Source organism: Planococcus citri, chromosome 5, assembly GCF_950023065.1.
Source record: "Planococcus citri chromosome 5, ihPlaCitr1.1, whole genome shotgun sequence".
Taxonomy (NCBI): domain Eukaryota; kingdom Metazoa; phylum Arthropoda; class Insecta; order Hemiptera; family Pseudococcidae; genus Planococcus; species Planococcus citri.
The window spans coordinates 5058473-5082077 of record NC_088681.1 but is presented as its reverse complement, the minus strand read 5'-3'; the positions used below and the strand labels follow the sequence as shown (position 1 = coordinate 5082077).

Below are 23605 nucleotides of genomic sequence, written 5' to 3'. Positions count from 1 at the left end.
ATCATCTAAATACATACATAGGAAGAAGTAAATTCTGCGAGTTACAAACGTTCATTTGGTAAGAGATGGCGTTAATAAAATTGCCTAACCAGTTTGCCGTAAATACGATATACATACGTACTCGTAGACTCGTACATATACATAATTTGATATCGCTGAACACAAGAATCGTGTACAAATTACGGCCAGCTCCATAATTTTCGAGTAAATTGTTCATTTGTTGTCTTACAATTAGGTCTTGATTCACGAATGACAAATATTTGTATTTCTAGCGAGTATTTACTTCAAGTTACTCGTACATCTTTATCAGCAACTATTATTTAAACAGTCTTGTTATTTAAATGAAACCGTTGAAAGTATTTCGTGATTCTTAGAAAATCAGTAGGTAGGTATAACATTACTCTCAACTGGTAATTGGAAAATTATTGCTTCACGAGTGTCTTTGAATCACTATCAGCGATATGTTTATCTGGTTTAGACTGCATGAACATTCTATAGAACATTGATACATCAAATATCTGCACGATGTAAATTTTCTAAACGAGTTTCAAGCATAAGTACAATAATGTGAAAAAGCTTGCAAGGGAAATAAAAATACACTCACTTCGATAATTGTTTTTTAACTAATATTCTCACGTTCATAATCGGAGCTTCGACAAATAAATATAAAGCCAATCCGATCAAGTAGCTCCACACAACATCGCCTAGGAACCACCATACCTTAAAAATGTGAAAATTTGCATTAACGAAAATGTTAGCAGACGAAGTTCATCAATCTTTACCTACGATTACTTACCAAATTTATCCTATCGGGTAAAGTGAACGGCTGTTTTTGAGAAGAAACGTGGTACCATTGAACTATCGTGTTTATCAAGTAAACCGAGTACGTTAACCGTCCAAAGGGAATCCATATTTTCCATCCGAAAAGATTATCAAAAACACCTATGAATGATAACGAAACGATGATTCCTAGTTTTAAAATTTTTGGCCTTCTTTATAAAGCACAATCGTATGACATATTTGAAGGTGTACAATACCCGACTATGTCAATGACAGACTTATTATAAATATTCGAATGATATCTACTAACCTAATCCTGATGTGAGATGAAAACCACCCAGGACAATATATATTACCATGATTATTACATGATTTAAAGCTGCATACAAAGCATTTTCAAATCTATCATATGGTCTGTCCATCGCATAAAACACGAGCCCATAAAATGAACACGCTTCACTAATCAAAATGGCTAGTAGTGAATATACACAGGTTTGTTTCTAAAAAAAAAAATGACCATGAAAGCATAATCAAATTAAAATGTTTAATACACACTTGAATAATTTCAAAAACCATCAGCTCAACTTACTTTGGTAAATTTGATTTTGTTTTCATTCAGTATTTGAATAACATAAGCGCTCATAAATCCCATTAAATAAGGACCACATCTGGTAACTGTTGCAATATACAAGTTGGTGAATTCAGGGTTAGTCCTGCAATCATCTTTCATCATACTGAAAATTAAAATCATACATTATTAGATCCGGATAGGTACATCTGTTCAAACCTAATCACATCCAATAGGAAAGTCTTGATTGATCAGACCAGATCAACTGGAGTGGACAATAGAAAGTTTACCTACTTCAAGTGTATTCTCATCAATCCATATAACTGGTTCTTATAAGCAATCATAAAGGTGACCACAATGGAAGCGACGAAAGTCACTACAACTGAGAAAATGCCAATTTTTGTATTTGTTGACCAAATGTACAATAAGATTCCTCCAATGACAGCCAACTGAATATCCACTGATATGTACCAACTTGGGATTATGCACTGAGAATAACCAAAATAGATAATCATCGTACAGTGGAAATCTGTTATTGCATTTCCTCTGTATTAGGTATGCATGACTTAGTCTTAGCGAATAAAACCACCAAACTATGCAAGATTACAAATTACCAGTTTATCAGTTCTGACAATGTTGTTTATGGCAAATAAGCCAGCCCACCAGGTTTCTTTGCATTTGTTGACTTCACTCAATACTTCATAATTCCAAAGTGGACCATCTCCAGTGTATGGAAACACGTATATGATGTATAACAGCAAAACACCAAATACTGGAGCTATTCTGCACGTAACAAGAAAATACGTAAATGAAATTCATCAATAAATGTAAAGCCTAGACCAGCAAAAAATTATTGTATCCGAGCAAATCCAGACATCTAGAGGATGTTGACAAATTAAGAGGGAAGACCTGACTGGAGTCAGATCAAATCCACTCTCACTTCCATCCAGGTTTCTCTGGGATCCAATTCGATTTAATCAAATCTAATTTGATTATTTGATCACATCCAATAGAAAAGGCTTGATTGGAGCAGACCAGATCAGATCCACAAATTCCCCAGAGTATGATTTACTAATGATCCAAACTTCTTGAAGAATTTGACCCAACCAAAAATGTAATCAGATCTAATTAATAAAATCCAATAGAGAAGGCATGATTGGATCAGATCAGAACAACACATTTCACTGACTTTGATTAAATCCAGACTTCTCAGATAACCTAATTTGACCCAACCAAATCTAATCACATCTAATCTGATCAAATCCAACATGTGAGGCCTGATTGGATTTGACCAAATCTAGATCAGCCCTAAACATTCCCTCAGACCAATTAGATCCAATCAGACCTCCCTTTTCCCCTTGCATTTTTTACTTCTAGGAAGCTCTGAAAAAAATGAATATGATGTGATTGGCTTACCTCATCCATCTGAGTAGGATATTAGTAACCAAGAAGAACTTTCCATCTCTCTTCACAGATTGAAATTCACAATGAAATGTCAGGTAACCACTAATTATGAAAAATGCGTCCACCACGATGTTCATGTGTGTTAGGAGTAAGTCAGAACCGGTATAGAACTGAAAAATTGTGTCACTTTGAGAATTATTATCACAACAGTAAAGTTGGTAAGTGGTACATTAGGTATAGATATGCAGAAACAAAAGCCATCAATAAATTCAATCATCACCAGAGTGTCTACCTACCTGTTCTTTCACAGCAGCATTGGATGTAGGAAAGCTAAGGATGTAAAAAAATCGATGACCGTAAATAGTAAATAAGATATTCAGAACTTTGACAAAATGCAGTCCTGCGCTTTCTTTAGCATTATATTGCTTCAACTTTCTGAAATTTCTGCTCAAGGAGAAAATTTCAGATACCTCTTTGAAGAAACGCCGTTTCTGTTTATCTGTGTAATCACATAAAGAAGCATTGCAATTATTTGTAATACACGTATGCTAAGTAAGTGATAAATTATTTTATCCGGTACTGTTTGATAATGCTGCCATGCCACCTGATTTTTCAATTGGCAATCCACTCCCTCAATAATTTTCAGGCATATGTGATTGACAGGCTCATCAATGGGTCGCTGATTCCGAATGCCACCTCAAATTAGTCAGAAAATGTCATCAAAAATGTAAAATTTGGAAACTTTTCTTGGTTCATTTTTGGAACCTAAAAATAGGTACTTTCTGACAGAAGACACCGGAAATGAATTCTCCCTCCCAAAAAACCACCTAGCTCAAATTTAAACTCGATTCAGAGCAAAACGTTTTTTGACCCAAAAAAGTGCATGAACTTATGCATAATAAAATTGAGTAAAATGTGTTTTGACTAATTTGAGGTAGCCAAGTACAAATCTGGAGTCCAATTGGATCGCCGGTATCTCCTTCATTGAGAACTTTCTCAGAAACTACGCAATAAGGCTCCAAAGGGGGGTTAAAGTTCAGTGAAAAACAACCAAAATGCAATTATGGGGGATGGAATTCAGAATGTGTCTTTCGGGGGGGGGGGGGGGGGGGTGGAGTATTCTGGGTTCGTTGAGGTGGTTAGATCAAGGATCCATCTCTGCTTTCAAGACATTGTATGTGATGTCCCAGGAGAAAGTCAAGCTTCGGTGCGTGTTGTATGATTTTGGGTGTAGGTATAGTGAGTTCTTCTACCAAATATTGAAACACAAGTGTCCTCTTCAGATAGGTTTATTCACAACTAAACTTGGTATACAAAATGATATCTTAAGCTAGAAATTAGCTTATATTTATATGGATACTTTAGGCTTAACAATTAACATGTTGTTTAATTGTGATGATTTTTATTTTCTCGCCTCTAGTCACAAACCTAGCAAGGCATCGTTTTACGTATGCCTTGTTTTGGTTCTTTGGCCTTCTCTCTACCTATTCGTTCATATTTGCATACTGCAGTGCGAAACCAAGTTTTTGAGATATGGGGAGTTGAAGTTTTCAGTCGAGTTTTACAGGGTTTTGGGGGAGCACTTCGTTTTAATCACGTTCTTCGACTAATCTGAGCTGAACATGGTCTTGAAAAACATTTGTTGTTTACTTTATGTGAAGTTGTGAACATAACTTAGTAAAATGGTGTTTAGAGTAATTTATTCGTTTGAGTTGCAATGAAACTTGCTCATTTTTCATTATTTAAATTTTGAGGCAAAACGAAGCGTTCTATGAGAAATATCCTTCCAGCAAAGTTATAGAGAATTGAATTTCCAACAATCTAGAAACAATTCATTTTTCTCCACAGAATGCAAAGTTTTTCAGTTTTTCTCAAAAAACAAAAATCTTATCGTAAAATTTTTGTTTTCTTGAGAAAAATGGAAAAACAATGCATTCTGGAGAAAAATGAATCGTTTAAGGGTGGTTTGAAATTTAATTCTCCACAACTTTGCTTGATATATTTTTCACGAAGAATGCTTTGTTTCACCTCCAGATTAATTTTTGATACAAAGGACATCCCCAGAAATTGGCAGTGTGGTCTCCTCCGCAGTTCGTACACTTTGGAGTAGCTACGTTCCCATGCTCACAGGCTGAAGTTAAATGACTGTTGGCACATTTGACACACCGTGGATCAAGTCTGCAAAAGTTTTTCATGTGTCCAAAATTTTGACAATTATGGCATTGAATGGAACCACTGGGTTTCGGGTGTTCCTCTACTTTAATGATGGCATGAAAGATACTTTTAAGATCAAAGATTCGTTTGCCTGCATCGTTTGCATGAACATGATCAGCGCAGACTGGAATCGGCTTTTGGTTTCAGTAAAGGCGGCGGACAGTTAGAACTGGAATGCTTTCTTTAAGAAGAGTATCTTGAATTTTGTTGTCTGTAATCAACAAATAGGGGATATTCTTCATCACCTCAGAAATTTTTTTCTGTTTAGGGTTACTAAATGTAAAGAATCTTCTTTTATCTTCTTCAAATTTTCTGGTCAAATTACGAAAATCATCAATGTCTGTCAAGAATATCTTAAGAACCTGATTCGTTGTTTTGGTTTCAAATTTTTTTGTCGTAATTTTCTTGATTTCAAAGAGTTCTGACATATAATTCACAACATCAGGCAGAATAATCAGAGGGATTCTAACCTTTGAAGTTTCTTTTGAAATCGAGGAATTCTCTTCACGTTCTTCCACTGCAATGGAATTGAATTTGTTTTTCGTAGAGATGTCAGGTGGAGCAACATTTGTTCGATGTTTAACAGCTTTTTTAGGTAATTGGAATTCACCATCGTTTGAAACTCCAGGTTTGGCGTTTTTCAATTCCAATTCGGCTAGTAAGGCCCTCTTGTTATCAATGGATTTCTTCAATATTGGATGAAAAAGATGAGCACATTCACAATTAGGACACCCTGTATAGAGAGCTGCGCCAATCATAGGGACTTCTAAGTGGTTTCATATGAATTTTGAAGCTTTAGAGCACAAAAATTCCAAAAAGTGAAAAATTATTTTTCAAACTGAAGCTCAATTTTTTCCTGGGACGTCACATATAGATTTTTTGTGTCAAGTGATCTTCCTGCTTGGGTTTCTTCAAAAATTGTATTTAATGAAATAAATTACTATTATTATTTTTAAAAAATTCATTATAAAAATATTCATATTACCTATGATCAATTATTAATTGAAAATATATTAAATAAAAAAAAAATTATATACACAATAAACATATGTACATACCATCATTGTCCGTTTCAGTATCATATACAGTTGTGCAAATCACAAATGCAAAAAACGTTAAAAACGACCATCTGAAAATGAAAATAATTTTGCCTGGTTGTAATTCCATGAAAATTATTTTATGCAATGAAATAAGAGCTCACTTACAAGCTACACGTCTGCTTTTGACTTACTTGGCAATATAAAATCCTGATGGATAAACAATATCGTCCTGCGTTTTGCAAAATATGGGATCCACATCAATCGTCACATCAAGTCGGTTATTTTCGAATATCGGATACAACAGGTTATTCAGAGTCGCATTCAAATCAGCTGGCGTACAAGATGATGGTATACACACAGCGAATGTCAGTCTTTTTCTATTCACTCGACCTGGATTTTTTTCATACTGGGAACATGAAATGAAAAGTTGACTTTTTGTACTGCAGATGCATGTTGAACTGAAATGTCGACAATCATTAGCCTACCTAATATTCTAATTTTCTGTACACCCTGTATTGATTGAATTTTTTCCTACTTTTGGTTAGGGTACATGTTCCCAAATAGGAAAAATAGGCCAATCAGTTAATCACTTCTGATGAAAATGAATTCAAATAAATCAGACATTTCTAATTTTTCTGGGAATTGCAATATATGTACCTCAGTCCAATGGGACATCTCAAAAAAGAGTCGGTGGTTCCTAAAAGGGCGCATTTCGATTTTTCAAAATTAAATTAACAATAATAAAACATAGGAAAGCTAAAAAATTTCAGAGTGACTTTCAACTCAACATGAAGGTGTGCGATGAATTTCGCCGAAATGCTTACTTCTGTATATTTACTCACCACAGATAAAGCATTCCAAACTGAATTTCTTTGATCAAGTTCTTCGAGTGCTTCACTTTGTGCAGTATCCAAATACCTATATGCTACTTTGGCTAGACAGTATCGTCCCTGGATGCTGTACGACAAAATTGCCAAACACTGGTCGTAATTTCCCAGGTAATCGACCGTTCCAGAAAAAACCCCAGCTAATGGCCATTCTGATGATTCCATCACTGAAAAAAACATCGATAAGTACATATTACATTAAATGGATACCCTGCACTTGATTAACTACTGAATTTTTATGTTTTGAAATTTAGATCGTAAAATAATAAACTAAGATCAATTAAATACGAAACTCGATTTTTTTAAATGAAAAATAGAATCTAAAAATGATGGTGCGGTGCATTAGTCATCACCACAAGTTTGTTTGTTTTAAAATGAGATCTACTTCTGTATGAGACTTCCACTATTAGGGTCAACGACTGGTCAGGTTGCCTTATTTATGACTACCTACTTTTGTATTCTTAATTACACACTAAGGAGAATATTTTATAGTAGGTACGTATTTATCTCGTTATCAAGACAATTTTAAAGTAACTGCCTCAGGCGCCAATTATTAATAAGTATATCTACATGTGAATAGATATTAAATTTTTTTTTGAAATTCAAGGAGAAAAATATTTTTAATTCACGTACGCGGCGAGATTAATAAAAACACATGTTTCCGTTTTTCGTTTGTTTATTTCCACTTCTGAATTGTTATTACGAGTAATAACGAATATTCAGCACGTTAACTTCAAACAACTTTTCCAAACGGAGGATACACTTCACAATAATTCGTGTATCTATTTGTAAGAACAAGTGAATTTATTCACTATTCGCTTTTAATGTATCTAAGTATAGTAGTACATCGCTTAACATATGTATCAAGTTTTTGCACTCTTCGATGCTAATTAAGTACATCAATCCCACGGCACGGCATTGCACATCCGTATAAAATCCGCATTTTATTATTATTTTTTTAATTGTAAACATTTTCTCGATGATCTAATGAAACAATTGCCGTCATTTCCGACCAAATCGTTTCGAGAGGGCGAGGGACGTTGGAGCGAGCCTTGTGATTTTCACGTACTTTATTGGCGTGTTTTCGTGAAAAAGTTGTACCTTTTCAAGGGTGAAATAGGTGAAATGCCTCGTCCTCGGATTTTTGAAATTTTGATGAAAAATTGTTGGGTACTGTTTAAAAAAATGATGCATTCACCTAAAAAATTTTACCCAACCCCACCCCCCCCCCTTGCCCACAATAGCGAAAAAACTTTTTCCGGGAAAAAAATAATGCCTACCTACTTTAAAGGGGTTTAGAACTGGAAATTTTGAATTCGCCCAAAATGTATAAAAGAGACATGTGACTTGACACGTGAATTTTTTCACAATTTTTTGCCCCCCTCGCCCAGGAGGGAGATATTGACACATGAAAATTTGAAACCGCCATATCTCCGAACCTAATTCTGGTACACGAAATTTTTTATTCTTGTAGAAATACGTTCACATGAGTACAATTATTGGAGTTTTTTTTTCAATTTTTTTTCCAGCTGGGTTATCTTTAAAAATTTTTGGGCCATATTGGGGGTGGGGGATGCCTGGTGCTAATTTCTTGGTCTTTATTGCCAACTTCGAAAAATCTAAAAAAATTCATAAAGTTTTGAAATTCAATGCATTTGCATGACTCGCTACAATGAAGTATTTTCAATTAAAACTGAATTTTTGAGTACCCCCCCCCTTAATGTGGTTCTTAAGAGGGCCCAACTGCAAATCTAGCTTCATATTTGTGTTCAGCAGGTCGAGAAAATAAGCTTACAAGGGAACCTCTTGAGGTGTCCGCCTCTGATTTGAACCGGACCGCGATTTTTGGAAAGAGCATGTTCTAAAACCCCCAAATCCAAATTTTCAGGTGCCCAAGTTCAATTTTCGATTTTTGGCGAATTTTTGAAAATCCAAAATAGACTATTTTGGTGATTTATGCTTTTTTTTAAAAAGTATGTACTTGATCAGTAAAAATGTTCAAAATAAGTCCTAAAACTGATATTAACCCCCCAAATCCTAATTCCGCCATTTCCAGCCATTCTGGAGCCTCCAGCGCTACTTTTCAATTTCTCCAGAATTTTTAATTTGCTCCAGAAGGCGTGAATATAAAGTTGGGCAGCTGAAAATCGAGTTGTGTGTTATGCTCGATCTGTTTAACGAGTTTATCCACATTTGAGCCGATTCTGGAGCGGACACCTCAAGAGTGGTTTTTTGACAAGCTTTTTTCATAATAAGAAACCCAAAAAAATCAAAATTTTACCGTTTGCGAGGAAATTTTTGAAATTTGCGCGAATCTCTGTATTTCAAACACAACAAACCCCTTGAGGTCGAGTTCCGCCATTTCCAACCATTCTGGAGCCTCCAGTGCGATTTTTCAATTTCTCCAGAATTTTTAATTTGCTCCAGAAGGCGTGAATATGAAGTTGGGCAGCTAAAAATCGAGTTTTGTGTTATACTCGAACTGTTTAACGAATTTATCCACATTTGAGCCGATTCTAGAGCGGACACCTCAAGAGTGGTTTTTTGACCAGCTTTTTTTCAAAATAAAAATATTCAAAAATCAAAAATTTCCCGTTTGCGAGAAAATTTTCGAAATTTGCGCGAATCGCAGTATTTCGTCATGAACTAACCCCATGAGGGCGAATTTCTCCATCTCCAGCTATTCTGGAGGCTCCAGCGCGATTTTTCAATTTCTCCAGAATTTTCAATTTGCTCCAGAAGGCGTGAATATGAAGTTGGGCAGTTAAAAATCGAGTTTTGTGTTATACTCGAACTTTTGAGCCGATTCTGGAGGGGACACCTCAAGAGTGGGTTTTTGACCAGATTTTTTCATAATAAAAATATCCAAAAATCAAAAATTTCCCGTTTGCGAGAAAATTTTTGAAATTGGCGCGACTTTTGAGGAGTCTCGTCCAGAATTGGCTGAAATGCGAATAAATTCATTAAAAAGTTCGAGCATACATAACACACAACTCGATTTTTAGCTGCCCAACTTCATTCATACTCACGCCTTCTGGAGCAAATTAAAAATTCCGGAGAAATTGAAAAATCGCGCTGGAGCCTCCAGAATAGCTGGAAATGGCGAAATTCGCCCTCGTGTGGTTAGTTCATGACAAAATACTGCAATTCGCGCAAATTTCGAAAATTTCCACGCAAACGGTAAAATTTTGATTTTTTGGGTTTCTTATTATGAAAAAAGCTGGTCAAAAGACCACTTTTGAGGTATCCGCTCCAGAATCAGCTCAAATGTGGATAAATTCGTTAAACAGGTCGAGTATAACACTAAACTCGATTTTTAGCTGCCCAACCTCATATTCACGCCTTCTGGAGCAAATTGAAAATTCTGGAGAAACTGAAAAATCGCACTGGAGGCTCCAGAATGGCTGGAAATGGCGAAATTTGGATTTGAGAGGTTAATATCAGTTTTAGGGCTTATTTTGAACATTTTTACTGATCAAGTACGTACTTTTTTAAAAAAAGCATCAATCACCAATATTTATAGTCAATTTTGGATTTTCAAAAATTCGCCAAAAATCGAAAAATGAACTTGGGCAGCTGAAAATTTGGATTTGGGGGTTTTAGAACATGCTCTTTCCAAAAATCGCGATGCCGTTCAAATCGGAGGCGGACACCTCAAGAGGTTCCCTTGTTAGGAGGGCCCAACTGCAAATCTAACATCATATTTGTGTTTAGCGGGTCGAGCCAAAAAGCTTCGCAAACTCAACTTTGGAATATAAAAAACGATTTCCAAAGCTGTACCTGCCCAATTGCATTTTCCGACCATTGGCCAAGTTTTCGAACATTTTGGGCCTCAAAAAACCTTTTTGAATGCGCAGACTCAAAATCGCCCCAATACTATAAGAAACTCGACTTCTGATGAATAAATTTAAAAAAAGATAGCCAAAGTTGTAGCTGCTCAATTGCATTATCTGATCATTTTTGGGCATTTTTTTGGAAATGGCCTCGAAAAACCTTTTTGAATGCGCAGACTCGAAATCGACCCAAAAACATGAAAAACTCGATTTAAGACCAGAAAAAACGACTTCCAAAATTGTAGCTGCTTACTTGCATTTTGTGTGACAACTTTTGAGTTTTTTTTTTTTTTTTGAATATTTGGGATTTACAAACCCTTTTTGATTGAGCATACTTGAAGTTGCCCTAAAACCTCGATAAACTCGATTTTTGACCAGATAAAACGGTTGCCATAGTTGTAGCTGCTCAATTTCATTTTCCAACCATTTTTGGGCAACTTTTGGGGAAATTTTGAACCTCAAAAACGCCTTTCTGAATGCGCAGACTCGAAATTGCCCCAAAACCATAGGAAACTTGACTTGTGATAAGAAAAAACGATTGCCAAAATTGTAGCTGCTCAATCCCATTATCCGGTCATTTTTGGGAATTTTTTTTGAAAATTTTGGCCCCCTATGAATTTTTTGACTCGAAATTGCCCCAAAAGTATAAAAAACTTGATTTGTTGCCATAAAAAACGATTACCAAATTTGTAGCTCTCCAATTTCATTTTTCGACCACTTTGGGCAATTTTTTGAAAGTTCTGAACCCCTTACCCAACGATGCTTATTTTTGGGTAAAATTGCGTTTTGATCCTTTTGAGAATTATTTTCTCCTCACTCAAATATTTCGTATTAGCTTAATAATGCCAAAACATCGGAAAATATTATTTTTATAGCTAGGGAAAATACTCGCACTTAATAACAATAAAAAAGGAAAAAATGATCACCAATACACTAATCAACTCTTCAGTAGGTAGGTAATTACAAAGAAATAATAACTCACTTTTGACCGCCCACGTAGAATGATTTCCAAGATGCAACTTGAACAAATCGAAATCCTGTTTACACGCAGTATTCTCCGTAGAATCCATTTTAAACTTCGGTTGTGCCTCGAAGAATAACTCCGAAATCCATCTCTTTCTAAGAAAGGCTGATTCAGCATAATCGATATTATCAGAGTACGTTTCATTTTCGTATCTTACATAATCATCAAGTTTGGCAGAAATTACACGAAACAAAACAATTGCCACGAAGTAGCTTCCGATCACACTACGTATCATTATTACGAACTTTAAAACTAGCCTTGCTAATAAATATTACGAAAGAAATGAAATGAAACTGGGCACATGTTGAAAATAGATACCGATCGTTATTTTTGAATTGTTTTGAAATGCAGCAGATTACCTTGTGAAGAGTTATTGACCTACCATAAAATTGTTGGAGAGGAAGTCTCACGTGAGAAGTGTTATCAGCACATTGAATTAGTAGCCCTCGTCTCCTACATGCCCAACAACTTTTTCCATAGGTAAGTTTTCTGACGAAGTTGCCTGTTCTCAGATTACAGATCAGTATAATAAGCAATTACAAAGTAACGGTATGTTTTGACCAATGACTTGAAAGCTCCAGTATTGTTGAACCGCTGTGCTCTCAATTCGCGTTTTAAAATTTATAAAAAAAATTACCGGGTTCAGTGTTCACTCTTGGCATTGGAGATTACTCGAAAGATTTGGTGCTACGGATACGTCTCGATACAACCTGTGCCGTCTTCGCCCTTTAGGTTTACCAGACTATGCTTACGAATTTAATTATAGGTACATAATATGTACCTATTCGTACAATGAACTAGACGTGATTCGTAAATAGGTACGTCTCGGTATATATGAGTCAGTGTGTAGTTTGGAAACGACCGAGAACGAGAATGTATCCGTTCATGAAACGCCAAAACGTGTCGCGTAGTGCGAATTCTTTTGTGTGATTTTTAAAGGTCGAGTAATAGAAACAGTTATCCGAAGTGTCCTTTTCAATTTTCCTATCAGTTTCGGTTTTATTTTTAATATTCCTACCATCACAGCGATTTCACCGGTGATTAATTAGTTTTTCAATATTGTGGGTGAGTACGAGTTTTATGTACGTAAGTTAAGTACCTATATCTATGTAAAATTTTGATGTAGGTTATAGTCCGGCATATGAAAATAAGAGTAATTGCACCCCCTCCCCCCCCGCCGATCTTTCGGGACAACTTTTTTCTTAAAGGGGACATCCTAAGGAACATTTTAAAGCAAACTTGCCCAAAAAAAGTTGGCCTTACTTACAAAATGGCGGCCATTTTGATTGACAGGTCAGCCGAAATCGCAGATTTTGCGTTTTAACATAGGACTTGCACGAAATTTTTCAAAGTTTACAAAGGTAGATCGAAAGATCATGCAATAATTTATCACCTGTCAAAATTTCAAGTGCTAAAGTGCGTTTTTCGATTTTTGGTGAATTTTCGAAAATCGAATTTAGGCCAAAAATGAGTGAAAAAATCAAAATTTTACCAAATTGACCAGGAAAGCTGAAATTTGGGATATATCCTATTTTCGACATGCCAAATCAATTGGAAATGGTTTCAACCCGTTTTGAGCAGTTCTGGAGTCTCCAGCAGATTTTTGAAACTCGAAATTCCCACAAAATTCCATCAACATGGAGTTGTAAAGCTAAAATTTATTCTAAAAACTAATTTCAATACGCTACGAACTACTGCAGGTGAATTTCAAGTCGTGTTGGATCCTCCAGCGACTTTTTGAAAATTCCTAAAGCTTCCAGCAGATTTTTAAAATTTTTAATTTTCACAAAATTTCATCAAATGGAGATGGAAAGCTGAAATTTACTCTACACTCCAATTTTAACACCCTCTGAAGACGACTTCCGGTGGGTTCAAGTAATTTTAGGGCCTCCAGTGACTTTTTTGAAAATTACTGGAGCCTCCAGTACATTTTTGAAACTTTAAATTTCATTTAGCAAGTGGAGTTGGCAAGCTGAAATTTACATCGCAGACTACATGGTGGTTTCAAATGGTTTTGAAGCTTCCAGCTACTTTTAGGAAATTTCAATTTTCCAAAAAAACGTCATACAACCTTTCAAAAAGTTGCTGGAGGCGCCAAAACGACTTGAAATTCACCAGCAATCAACTTCGTAGCGTATTGAAATTAGTTTCAGAATGAATTTCGACTCTTCATCTTAGTTTGATGAAATTTTGAGGAAATTTCAAGTTTCAAAAATCTACTGGAGGCTCCAGCAATTTTTGAAAAAAGTCGCTGGAGGCCCTAAAATTACTTGAACCCACCAGAAGTCGTCTTCAGAGGGTGTTAAAATTGGAGTGTAGAGTAAATTTCAGCTTTCCATCTCCATTTGATGAAATTTTGTGAAAATTCAAAGTTTAAAAAATCTGCTGGAGGCTTTAGGAATTTTCAAAAAGTCGCTGGAGGATCCAAAACGACTTGAAATTCACCTGCAGTACTTCGTAGCGTATTGAAATTAGTTTTTAGAATAAATTGTAGCTTTACAACTCCATTTTGATGGAATTTTGTGGGAATTTCGAGTTTCAAAAATCTGCTGGAGGCTCCAGAACTGCTCAAAACGGGTTGAAACCATTTCCAATTGATTTGGCATATCGAAAATAGGGCATATCTCAAATTTCAGCTTTCGCGGTCAATTATTTGGTAAAATTTTGATTTTTTCACTCATTTTTGGCCTAAATTCGATTTTCAAAAATTCACCAAAAATCGAAAAACACACTTTAGCACTTGAAATTTTGACAGGTGATAAATTTTTGCATGATCTTTCGATCTATCTTTGTAAAGTTTGAAAACGTTCGTGCAAGTCCTATGTTGAAACGCCGCCATTTTGTAAGTAAGGCCCACTTTTTTTTGGCAAGTTTGCTGCTTTAAAATGTTCCTTAGGATGTCCCCTTTGAGAAAAAAGTTGTCCCGGAGGATCGGCGGGAGTGGGGGGGGGGTGCAATTACTCCTATTGACATATGCCGCATTACTAGGCTAAGTGGTAGCCCTCCTTTCAAAAAACTGGATTTTGACCAAATTCAGCAGAGACCTTTATTTTTGGAGAGGAGATTTGGGCTTTCAAAGAGAAGACATTTTAGAAAAAATCGTAGTTTTTTCACTCCGTTTACTACACAACCTATTGATGTGAGGTTTTCAAAGTAAATTATGGGGCCGTATTTGCGGTCTAAAAAAAATTGAAACTTCATTCCTCTTATCTAGTTGCACTATGCTTGAAAATAAAAATTATAAATTAAAGACAAACATTTGTCTACTTTTGATGACTTCTTTTTTCCACAGATTCAAATACGAATCAATGAAAGAAAAAAAGCCAAGTTACTACAGAGGTGATTTTAGTAAACCTCTTAAATTGGTTACAATTGGCCAAACAATCGAACAAGCTGCCCATGAACATGCCAATGAGACGGCCATTCTGATACACGGAGGACAAAGATTAACCTATGCACAAGTCTTGGAAAAGGTTTCACCAAACATAATTGAAATTTGAAATTAAATCTTTGCTATACTAGTCAGAAATGAGATAGAATATCGTTATTCATTTACAGGTTGACACATTGGCCGCAGCCTTAATGAATTTGGGCTTGAAACGAGGCGACCATGTGGTCATTTGGGGATTCAATACTATCGAGTGGTATTTATCATTTTTGGCTGCATTTAGAGCTGGAATTGTTGTGGTATGATTTGAATTTCCTTCTATTTGAAGTTATACATCTCTTGGGACACCTTTTTTACAATGTGGATTTGCACTATGCTTTGTTCAAATAAACAGGTGAATTTGAACCCACTATTTGAAGCTCCGGAAGTTTTAGCTTGTTTGAATACGGGTGATGTGAAAGCTATAATCATGGATGAACAGCATAATGGTCGTAATTTCTACGATATTTTGAAAAACGCCATACCAGACATTCGAGAACACGATTATGATACCCATATCACCACCAAAAATGCCCCGTTACTCAGAACTGTGGTGATGTTCAGTGAAACGGCCTACAAGTGAGAAATTTTACAACCTATGACTGACTAGCATTAACGCTGCAGTCATGACTTTTGTTTATTTCAATAACTCCTTTCCATTTATAATTGGCATTGATAATCAACGAGTTTTTGTTTCAGAGGTGTCTTCAGATGGATAGATTTATTCGCCACAGTGACCAAAGAACAATTACAAAATATCAGGAATACTCAGAAGGACATCAGCCCTTTTGATATTTGCAACATTCAGTTCACTTCGGTATTGAATGTTTTGAAAAAATTTTCTTCGGAAATTTACATCCCATCTATATTCTGGATATTTTTATTATGGTTCTTATAGGGAACCACCGGTAAACCAAAGGGGGTTTTACTACGGCATTACGGTATTGTAAATAATGCTACATCTGCAGGACATCGCTTAGAACTGTTCAAAAAAGTAAGTAATTATGTATCTCACATTGAAGAAATCAAAAATAAAATACCTCACCAAGTCACCTTCATCTTTACTTCTCAATATTGTTTGTAGAGAGCACAAATCTTATGTCAAGTGCCATTTTTCCATGCATATGGAATGGTTGCCGGAGTTTTTGCATCCATTGTAACAGGATCTACAATTGTTGTCGCAAGTGTCAAATTTAGCCCAAATAAATCCGTAGACTCGATTATCACAGACAGGTAAAAATGCATCCTCATTAATCAGACTACTCTGTTCTCAATAAAGTTACTCACATGTGTTACAGATGCACTGTGGTTTATGGTACTCCAACAATGTTCATTGATCTTATCACGATAGTGAAAAATAGAGCTTCAAATGATCCCCAAATATACAAAAAAATATCCTCAGTTGAGCGATTCTTCAGTGCAGGAGCATTAATTTTGCCGGGCACAATCGTGCAAATGAAAACATTATTCAAAAAATCTACATTTTCGGTAATGATTGAATTGAGGAGCTCATTGCAAAAGTACCCCTGGTAACATTGAAGAAATTTGGGGAGGTTCTTTTCTCCACTGCATTGTACTTATGAATGCATTAGTATGATAGCCCTCTAAAAGTTTTTCTGAGAGTAACAGGAATTACTCAAGTTGATAAAAAAAAATACTTTGAACGCACTATACAAATTCATCAGGACTTTACAGTGTTTTTTTGTCTTGCTTGTTTTTTGTTTGCATTTTGAACAAGGGCTATGTATTTTTGTAATGAGCTCCTCAATTTTTTACTGTTGCACTCTGTGAGTCTCATTTTTGTGGATACCAATTTGAAAGTAAGTTACTTGGGTATTGTTTCATGAGTTGGGCACAAATCAAACCATTTTCACCAATTATATATTGAATCCGTTATCCGTTCAACTTTACAGTGTTGTTACGGTATGACAGAAACTGGTGGATCTATATTCATATCATTACCAGATGATCCTGATGAAGTTCAACACACTACTGTTGGCCACACTTTGGACCATGTAGAAGTAATGAATGATAATTGAGTGCATGCTAGTGATGTTGACACTGCTGTAGAAGCATCAGTATTGGGTATTGATATTGCCTTTAAAGTAACAAAACTTTTAAACTTTTCTTGAACATTTCAATAACTGTAGATATCTAAGGCTGATTTTAAGATACCTATATATCACTTCACATGAAAATTTAGAGTTGAAAAAGCATGTATCAATACTGGGAAAAATAGTATTAATTTTCCAAATATCAATAGGTTCATAAAATATTGTATGTTCTCAATGCACAGATTAGTATTGAAAAACTACAGATAAGTAAGAAGTGTTGACATCACTAGTGCACACAAATTATGACATTAAAACTAATATCTACGACACTCATAACTAGAGCAAGGAGACTGGTCGTGGTCACCCATCACAAAATGTATCTACCTACTCTCATTTTAGGCACTTAAAACAGAAAAATCAAGACTGCTCTGCAAAATTTTGTTATTATTATCATCATCATCATCAACATCATTATTGTCATAATCATCAATCACCATCATTGTGGTTGTCTTCATTGCTTTCATCAACATCAACATCATCACAATAATCAGCAAAAAATGTTTGATGATAAATGATGTAAAAATGACAATTTATCAAAATAAAATTGGGGAAAAGTCAAAAATTGAAATCTCAAAACTTAAACAAAATACGGGATAGTTTCGGTTCAAATTCAAAATTATCAGTTCCAGGATTTTTTCAGTTTTGAGATCAGGAAAAATAATGATTCTGGTTTTTGGATTGAATTTGAATAGGGATTCAATCAGCTCCAGTTTTCTACAGCTGTGTATTTCAGTGTGATATTGTCTGAGTTGAACATTTCAGACATTGCTTCCATTAATAGGTATTTTTTTTTATACTCTCCAAAGCAATGTCAAGAAAAAATCACACTAGAATATCACTTTGTATCTTCATACACATGTCACAAAATGACATCACTGAGACACAGTGTGATATAGATTCATTCGAAATTAGGAAAATTTTTAGACTAGGGAAAGTTAGTGAGCGGAAATAGGTATAGGAATTTTACAATGAGGATAAATGGAGTGGGTTTGTATAGGAAAAGAGAACCTACCTATGCCCAGTTGACCAAATGCTAGCAAATTTTGTGCTAGCGTAAATGGTGCCGGAATTTGAGACACTTTTTTAAAAAAATGCTAGCAAATCAGTTGCGATTAGGTCACATTAGAGTAGCAGAATTGCGCACAAATAGCTAGCACGTAGCTGGCACAAAGCTAGCAAAAAGCTAGCATTTTGTTGGCACTTTGCTCTGCATTCTGCTACGTACATGCGACTAAATCGCGACTGATTTGCTAGCAATTTTTGCAAAAAGTGTCTCATATTCCGGCACCATTTACGCTAGCGCAAATTATGCTAGCAAGAAGCTAGCATTTTGCTAGCGTAGAAAAACCTTGATCAGTAAAATAATTACTATTAGTTAATTTTTAAAAATTCTGGGTGTTTACCTTTAACAGGTGGTAGTTTTCCAGGAAATTCCAAAAATTAGGCGACTGTCCCAGCTCAGAGCTAGCATAACGCTAGCATCTTGGGACAGTATAAGAAGAGTGATGTCACTCTTCTTACTTTTCAACAAGATACCACCTTGAGCTTATATTCAACTTGATGACACACTTTATCTAAGAGTAGCAAACTATACCATGAGAGAGATCGACGCTAGCAATTCGCTAGCATTATGCTAGCGCTTAGGTTGAAAAATCTCTTTATTAAATAAAAAATGACGTTTTTTTTGAAATAGAAAAATTGTCAAAATTTAAAATTTGAAAATGAAGTATCAAACAAACCATCAAAATTAAAAATTTCAAAAACATTTGAACAACATTTTAGTCCACGGCAATGGGAGTAATTGCACCCCCGCCGATCCTCCGGGACAACTTTTTCCTTAAAGCGGACATCCTAAGGAACATTTTAAAGCAAACTTGCTGAAAAAAATTGGCCTTACTTACAAAATGGCGGCCATTTTGATTGAAAGGTCAGCCGAAATCGCAGATTTTGCGTTTCAACATACTCGTAGGACGTGCACGAAAATTTTCAAACCTCACAAACGTAGATCGAAAGATCATGCAAAAATTCATCACCTGTCAAAATTTCAAGTGGTAAAGTACCTTTTTCGATTTTTGGTGAATTTTCAAAAATCAAATTTTGGCCAAAATGTGAGAAAAAATCAAAATTTTACCAAATTGACCAAGAAACCTGAAATTTGGGATATACCCTATTTTCGACATGCCAAATCGATGGGAAACGGTTTCAACTTGTTTTGAGCAGTTCTGGAGCCTCCATCAGATTTTTGAAACTCAAATTGAAGTTGTAAAGCTCAAATTTATTCTGAAAACTAATTTCAATACGCTACGAAGTACTGCAGGTGAATTTCAAGTCGTTTTAGAGCCTCCAGCGACTCTTTGAAAATTCCTGAAGCCTCCAGCAGATTTTTGAAACTTTAAATTTTCACAAAATTTCATCAAACTGAGATGGAGAGTCGAAATTCATTCTGCAAACTAATTTTAATACGCTACGAAGTCGACTGCTTGTGGATTTCAAGTCGTTTTGGAGCCTCCAGCGACTTTTCGAAGGTTGTATGGCGTGTTTTGGAAAATTGGAATTTCCTTAAAGTAGCTGGAAGCTTCAAAACCATTTGAAACCTGCGAAGTAAATTTCAGCTTGCCAACTCCAATTGATAAATTAATGTTGTGGGAATTTAAAGTTTCAAAAGCCTACTGGAGGCTCTAAAATGACTTGAACCCACCTGAAGTCGTCTTCAGAGGGTGTTAAAATTGGAGTGTAGAGTAAATTACAGCTTTCCATGTCCATTTGATGAAATTTTGTTGTCCCCTTTAAGAAAAAAGTTGCCCCGGAAGATCGGCGGGGGGGGGGGGTGCAATTACTCCTATTGTCATATGCAGGAATATTTTTAATGATTTTTGTATGCGCGCTGAGGGATGTAAAAGATACCTGCTCGCATTTTGCTACAATAAATAACGCAGAAAAAGGTTTATTGGTGAGAAATGCGTATAAGATCTGGTAGCACGTTCCTATCATTTGACTACAAAAAAAACGCCAAGTCACCAGATGCAGAAACTAGAGATATGCTTACATTTTTCTAGAGCCAGATGGCTAAGTAAATGCTAGCTCAGAGATGCAAGAATATTACCTGAAGTTTCCTATCATCTGTGAGCAGGTACAATGGTACATATTAGTCAGTGATACGCTGGCATTAAGCGAGCAGGTATAGAGTGAGGCAAAAGCTAGCTGAGATATGCGAGAATATTGCTTGAACTTTCTTGGCATAGAATTGCAAGCAAATATCCATCAGTAATACGCTAGCATCAGGCGAGCATGTATGAAGTGAAGTAAAAGCTAGCTGAGATATGCGAGAAAATTGCTTGAACTGTCCTAGCATAGAATTGCGAGCAAGTATCCGCCAGTAATACGCTAGCATAAGGCGAGCAAGTTAAAGTGAAGTAAAAGCTAGCTGAGAGTCGCTGGAAAACAGCTCGAAAATTGCTAGAATTGAATTTGCTAGCGAAAAACTGCAAGAAAATCGCTTACTTTTAGCGAGACAATTATTGCTGGCCACAAAAAGCGAGTAAATTGCTAGCAACTTATCAAAACGCGAATAAAACGCTAGCTTTTTGCTAGCATGTGGTCAACTGGGTGTATATCAACATAAATTAATGCTCGAATTAGAAGAAGAGAGCTTCCAAGTAATTTCTAACCAAAAAGGGGAAGATAACTATTTACACAGTAGACAGAGTCTACGATCATAAAACCATGGTTGGACAATGTCCTAGTTTTAAACTCGAATTAGTAATTACAAAATTACGTACATTTTAATTCCAGAGGAATAAAATTAGATGGTTATACTATGAAATCTTTAACTAGATTATCTAATTGGAAAAACTAGGCTGTTAAATCCTTCACTGGATTATCTAAAATGACAACTTAAAAATAAACCATCTCCTTGATTATCTAATTTCAAAGTTGCTACTAAAATTCGTTGCTGAATTATCTTGTAGCCTAGCTTGAGAAAGACCCTAGATACTGCCCGGAACTACGGCATGAGGAGTTACCTCAGCCTAGCTGGTATGCTCGAATCAAAAGACTTACTCCATTTGGTTAATATTCAGGTATTCAAGATGAAAAATAGTCATTGAAAATAATTCGAACTCGCGTACCGGAATATTACACCATTTAATTGAAATTAGAATGTTAACAAAAATCACATTATCAAAAGATAAAAATACTCGAACGAACACACGTTCTAATATACTCGAATTCCGAAAACATACTGACGTTAGGTAGGTAACTACCTAGCGTCATAAGTTATCAATTTTCCCACCTATGATTTTAACCTTGAAAGGGTTCATCGAATTTATGCCAGTATAATTGCCTAACGATTTTAATTTAGGCATCCTTATACGACAACAGCATGTGTAAACTGGGTTTCTCAATAAGTTCCAGGAGTTTTTCAGTTCTCTTTTTTAAAGAATGAGTTGCAAGTCTTCAAGAGCAGTTTCCCCAAGAAAGTGTAATTTCACAAAATAGTCCAAAAGTACATAGACATAATTATATGTACCGTATTACTCGGTTTGGAGTTTTTTTTTTGGACTGTGTTTGTTGAATTTACTATTTAGCAGTAGGCAGGTATTTGTCCAGTTCTGTCATTTACTGTCTTGCTGTTGTAGATTGTTTCTCTGTGTTGATGCTGTTGCTGGATTCCATTGGATAAAAAATCTTCTTTGGACATTTCTGTATCAACAATAGTGAAAAATAATTTGTTTATGAAATTTTACTATGTACCTATCAATACGTAATCGTTTTTGAAGTCACAGAAAACAAATTTTTTCACCAATCAAATTATGGGGTGTCATGGTGTGGCAAGGAAAGGGGGATTCAAAGTGACATTTGACAACGACAAGGTTTTTAGAATGATTAGCATCATTCACTTTTTTCAATTTATGGATTTTTTAGACTTGAAAAAATTTGAACCCCAGTAAAAAGGATCTACTTACATTGGGTAACTGACATTCCTGTGATAATCATCTAATGGGTTCACTTGCTCTAGTAAAAAAAAAGATCCAAATTGATGACTGTGTGACCAACTGATTTCCTTATTTCACTAATTAATCATTTTAATCAGGTCAAAGTTGTTGATGATAACAATAAATTAGTTCCATTTGGCCAGCCAGGAGAAATGTGCTTCAGAGGATACATGGTAATGAAAGAGTACTACAAAGAACCAGAAAAAACAAAGGCAGCATTATCAGAAGATGGGTGGTTTCACAGTGGGTAGGTATGAGATTTTTTTGAGGAAATGCTGGATTGCTGGAACTGTGAGTGAATAGTCAAGCTAGATACTTATCTGTAAAACTAATATGATTACAGAGATAGGTTTGTTTTGATGGAAAATGGATATGCTCAAATTATAGGTCGTATCAAAGATATAATTATCAGGGGAGGAGAAAATATTCAACCCAGTGAAATAGAAAGTGTAATAATCAAACATCCTGATGTTATTGATGTCCAAGTATGACAACTTTTTTTTCAAGAATTGTAATATATTCTAATTCTGTTTCCAAATAATTATCTAAAAATGTTTTTTTTTTAAAGGTATATGGAGTAACTGATGCTAGACTGGGTGAAAAAGTAGCAGCAGCTATAATTAAAACAGAAAATTCAAAGTTGAGTGAATTCGATGTGAAACAATATTGTAAAGGGAATGTAAGTCTTTCAGTCAGACTTAATACTTTTCAACAGTATTCACAAATAAATAATAATCTCAAAACTAAATAATAGATAATGTACTTGCACATAACTCTGGTTGCAACAAAAAACACATTCAAAAAAATTATACCTTTGATTTCAGATTGCATCTTATAAAATTCCAGAATACATATTTTTTTGTGAAAATTATCCAAAAACTGCTTCTGGAAAAATACAAAAGGTGAAACTGAGAGAAATTACTGAAAAACAACTCCAAGATGAAATAATAAAAACAATAAATTAGATACAATAATGTAGTTTATCACTATTCCATAAATTTCCGTTTGCTCAAATGTAATAAAATTAAATTAAATAAAAAACTGAAATTTAATGTAAATATTTTTTTTTTTCTGAGTGGAATATGAATAAATTTTCTCCTAATGGATTTGAATCTTTATTGTGAATTAACTTTTTTCATCGAGATTTAGAATTAATTTTTCCTAGAAGCAATTTAGGATCAAGTATTTTACCAAAACTTTTTAATAATTTCAACTTCCTATCAAAACAATTTAAAACAAATATTAAGTATGAATTTACAAATTTTTAAGTTTAAAAATGTTTGAACATGACATTTTATATATATATTTTTTTTCTTTCAG

At 35.0% G+C, this 23605-nt stretch overlaps 2 protein-coding genes across 6 annotated transcripts; one reads left to right on the top strand and one right to left on the bottom strand.

Moving 5' to 3' along the window:
* Positions 1-242: 242 nt before the first annotated feature.
* On the bottom strand, positions 243-21511 carry LOC135846686 (nose resistant to fluoxetine protein 6-like). Of its 5 annotated transcripts, none has more exons than XM_065365915.1 (14): positions 11709-12020; positions 6849-7060; positions 6198-6412; positions 6025-6095; positions 3049-3251; positions 2765-2922; positions 1963-2131; positions 1643-1836; positions 1370-1514; positions 1091-1280; positions 797-942; positions 605-720; positions 402-536; positions 243-313 (listed from the first exon to the last, which is right to left on the bottom strand). In XM_065365915.1, the coding sequence occupies exons 1-13, from the start codon at positions 11983-11985 to the stop codon at positions 431-433; spliced, it is 2202 nt and encodes a 733-aa protein (XP_065221987.1). In that variant the 5' UTR covers positions 11986-12020; the 3' UTR covers positions 243-313; positions 402-430. The 5 variants fall into 5 exon arrangements, with proteins under 5 accessions (XP_065221987.1, XP_065221988.1, XP_065221989.1 ...); XM_065365916.1 differs by having other exon boundaries at positions 402-492; positions 11709-12016; XM_065365917.1 differs by lacking the exon at positions 11709-12020 and adding an exon at positions 21351-21511 and having other exon boundaries at positions 243-536.
* On the top strand, positions 12679-23343 carry LOC135846689 (medium-chain acyl-CoA ligase ACSF2, mitochondrial-like). The gene is made up of 13 exons (XM_065365921.1): positions 12679-12815; positions 15043-15223; positions 15309-15437; positions 15533-15756; positions 15877-15994; positions 16076-16171; positions 16262-16410; positions 16476-16665; positions 17091-17198; positions 22384-22532; positions 22629-22770; positions 22854-22964; positions 23110-23343. The coding sequence occupies exons 2-13, from the start codon at positions 15059-15061 to the stop codon at positions 23248-23250; spliced, it is 1722 nt and encodes a 573-aa protein (XP_065221993.1). The 5' UTR covers positions 12679-12815; positions 15043-15058; the 3' UTR covers positions 23251-23343.
* Positions 23344-23605: the final 262 nt, after the last annotated feature.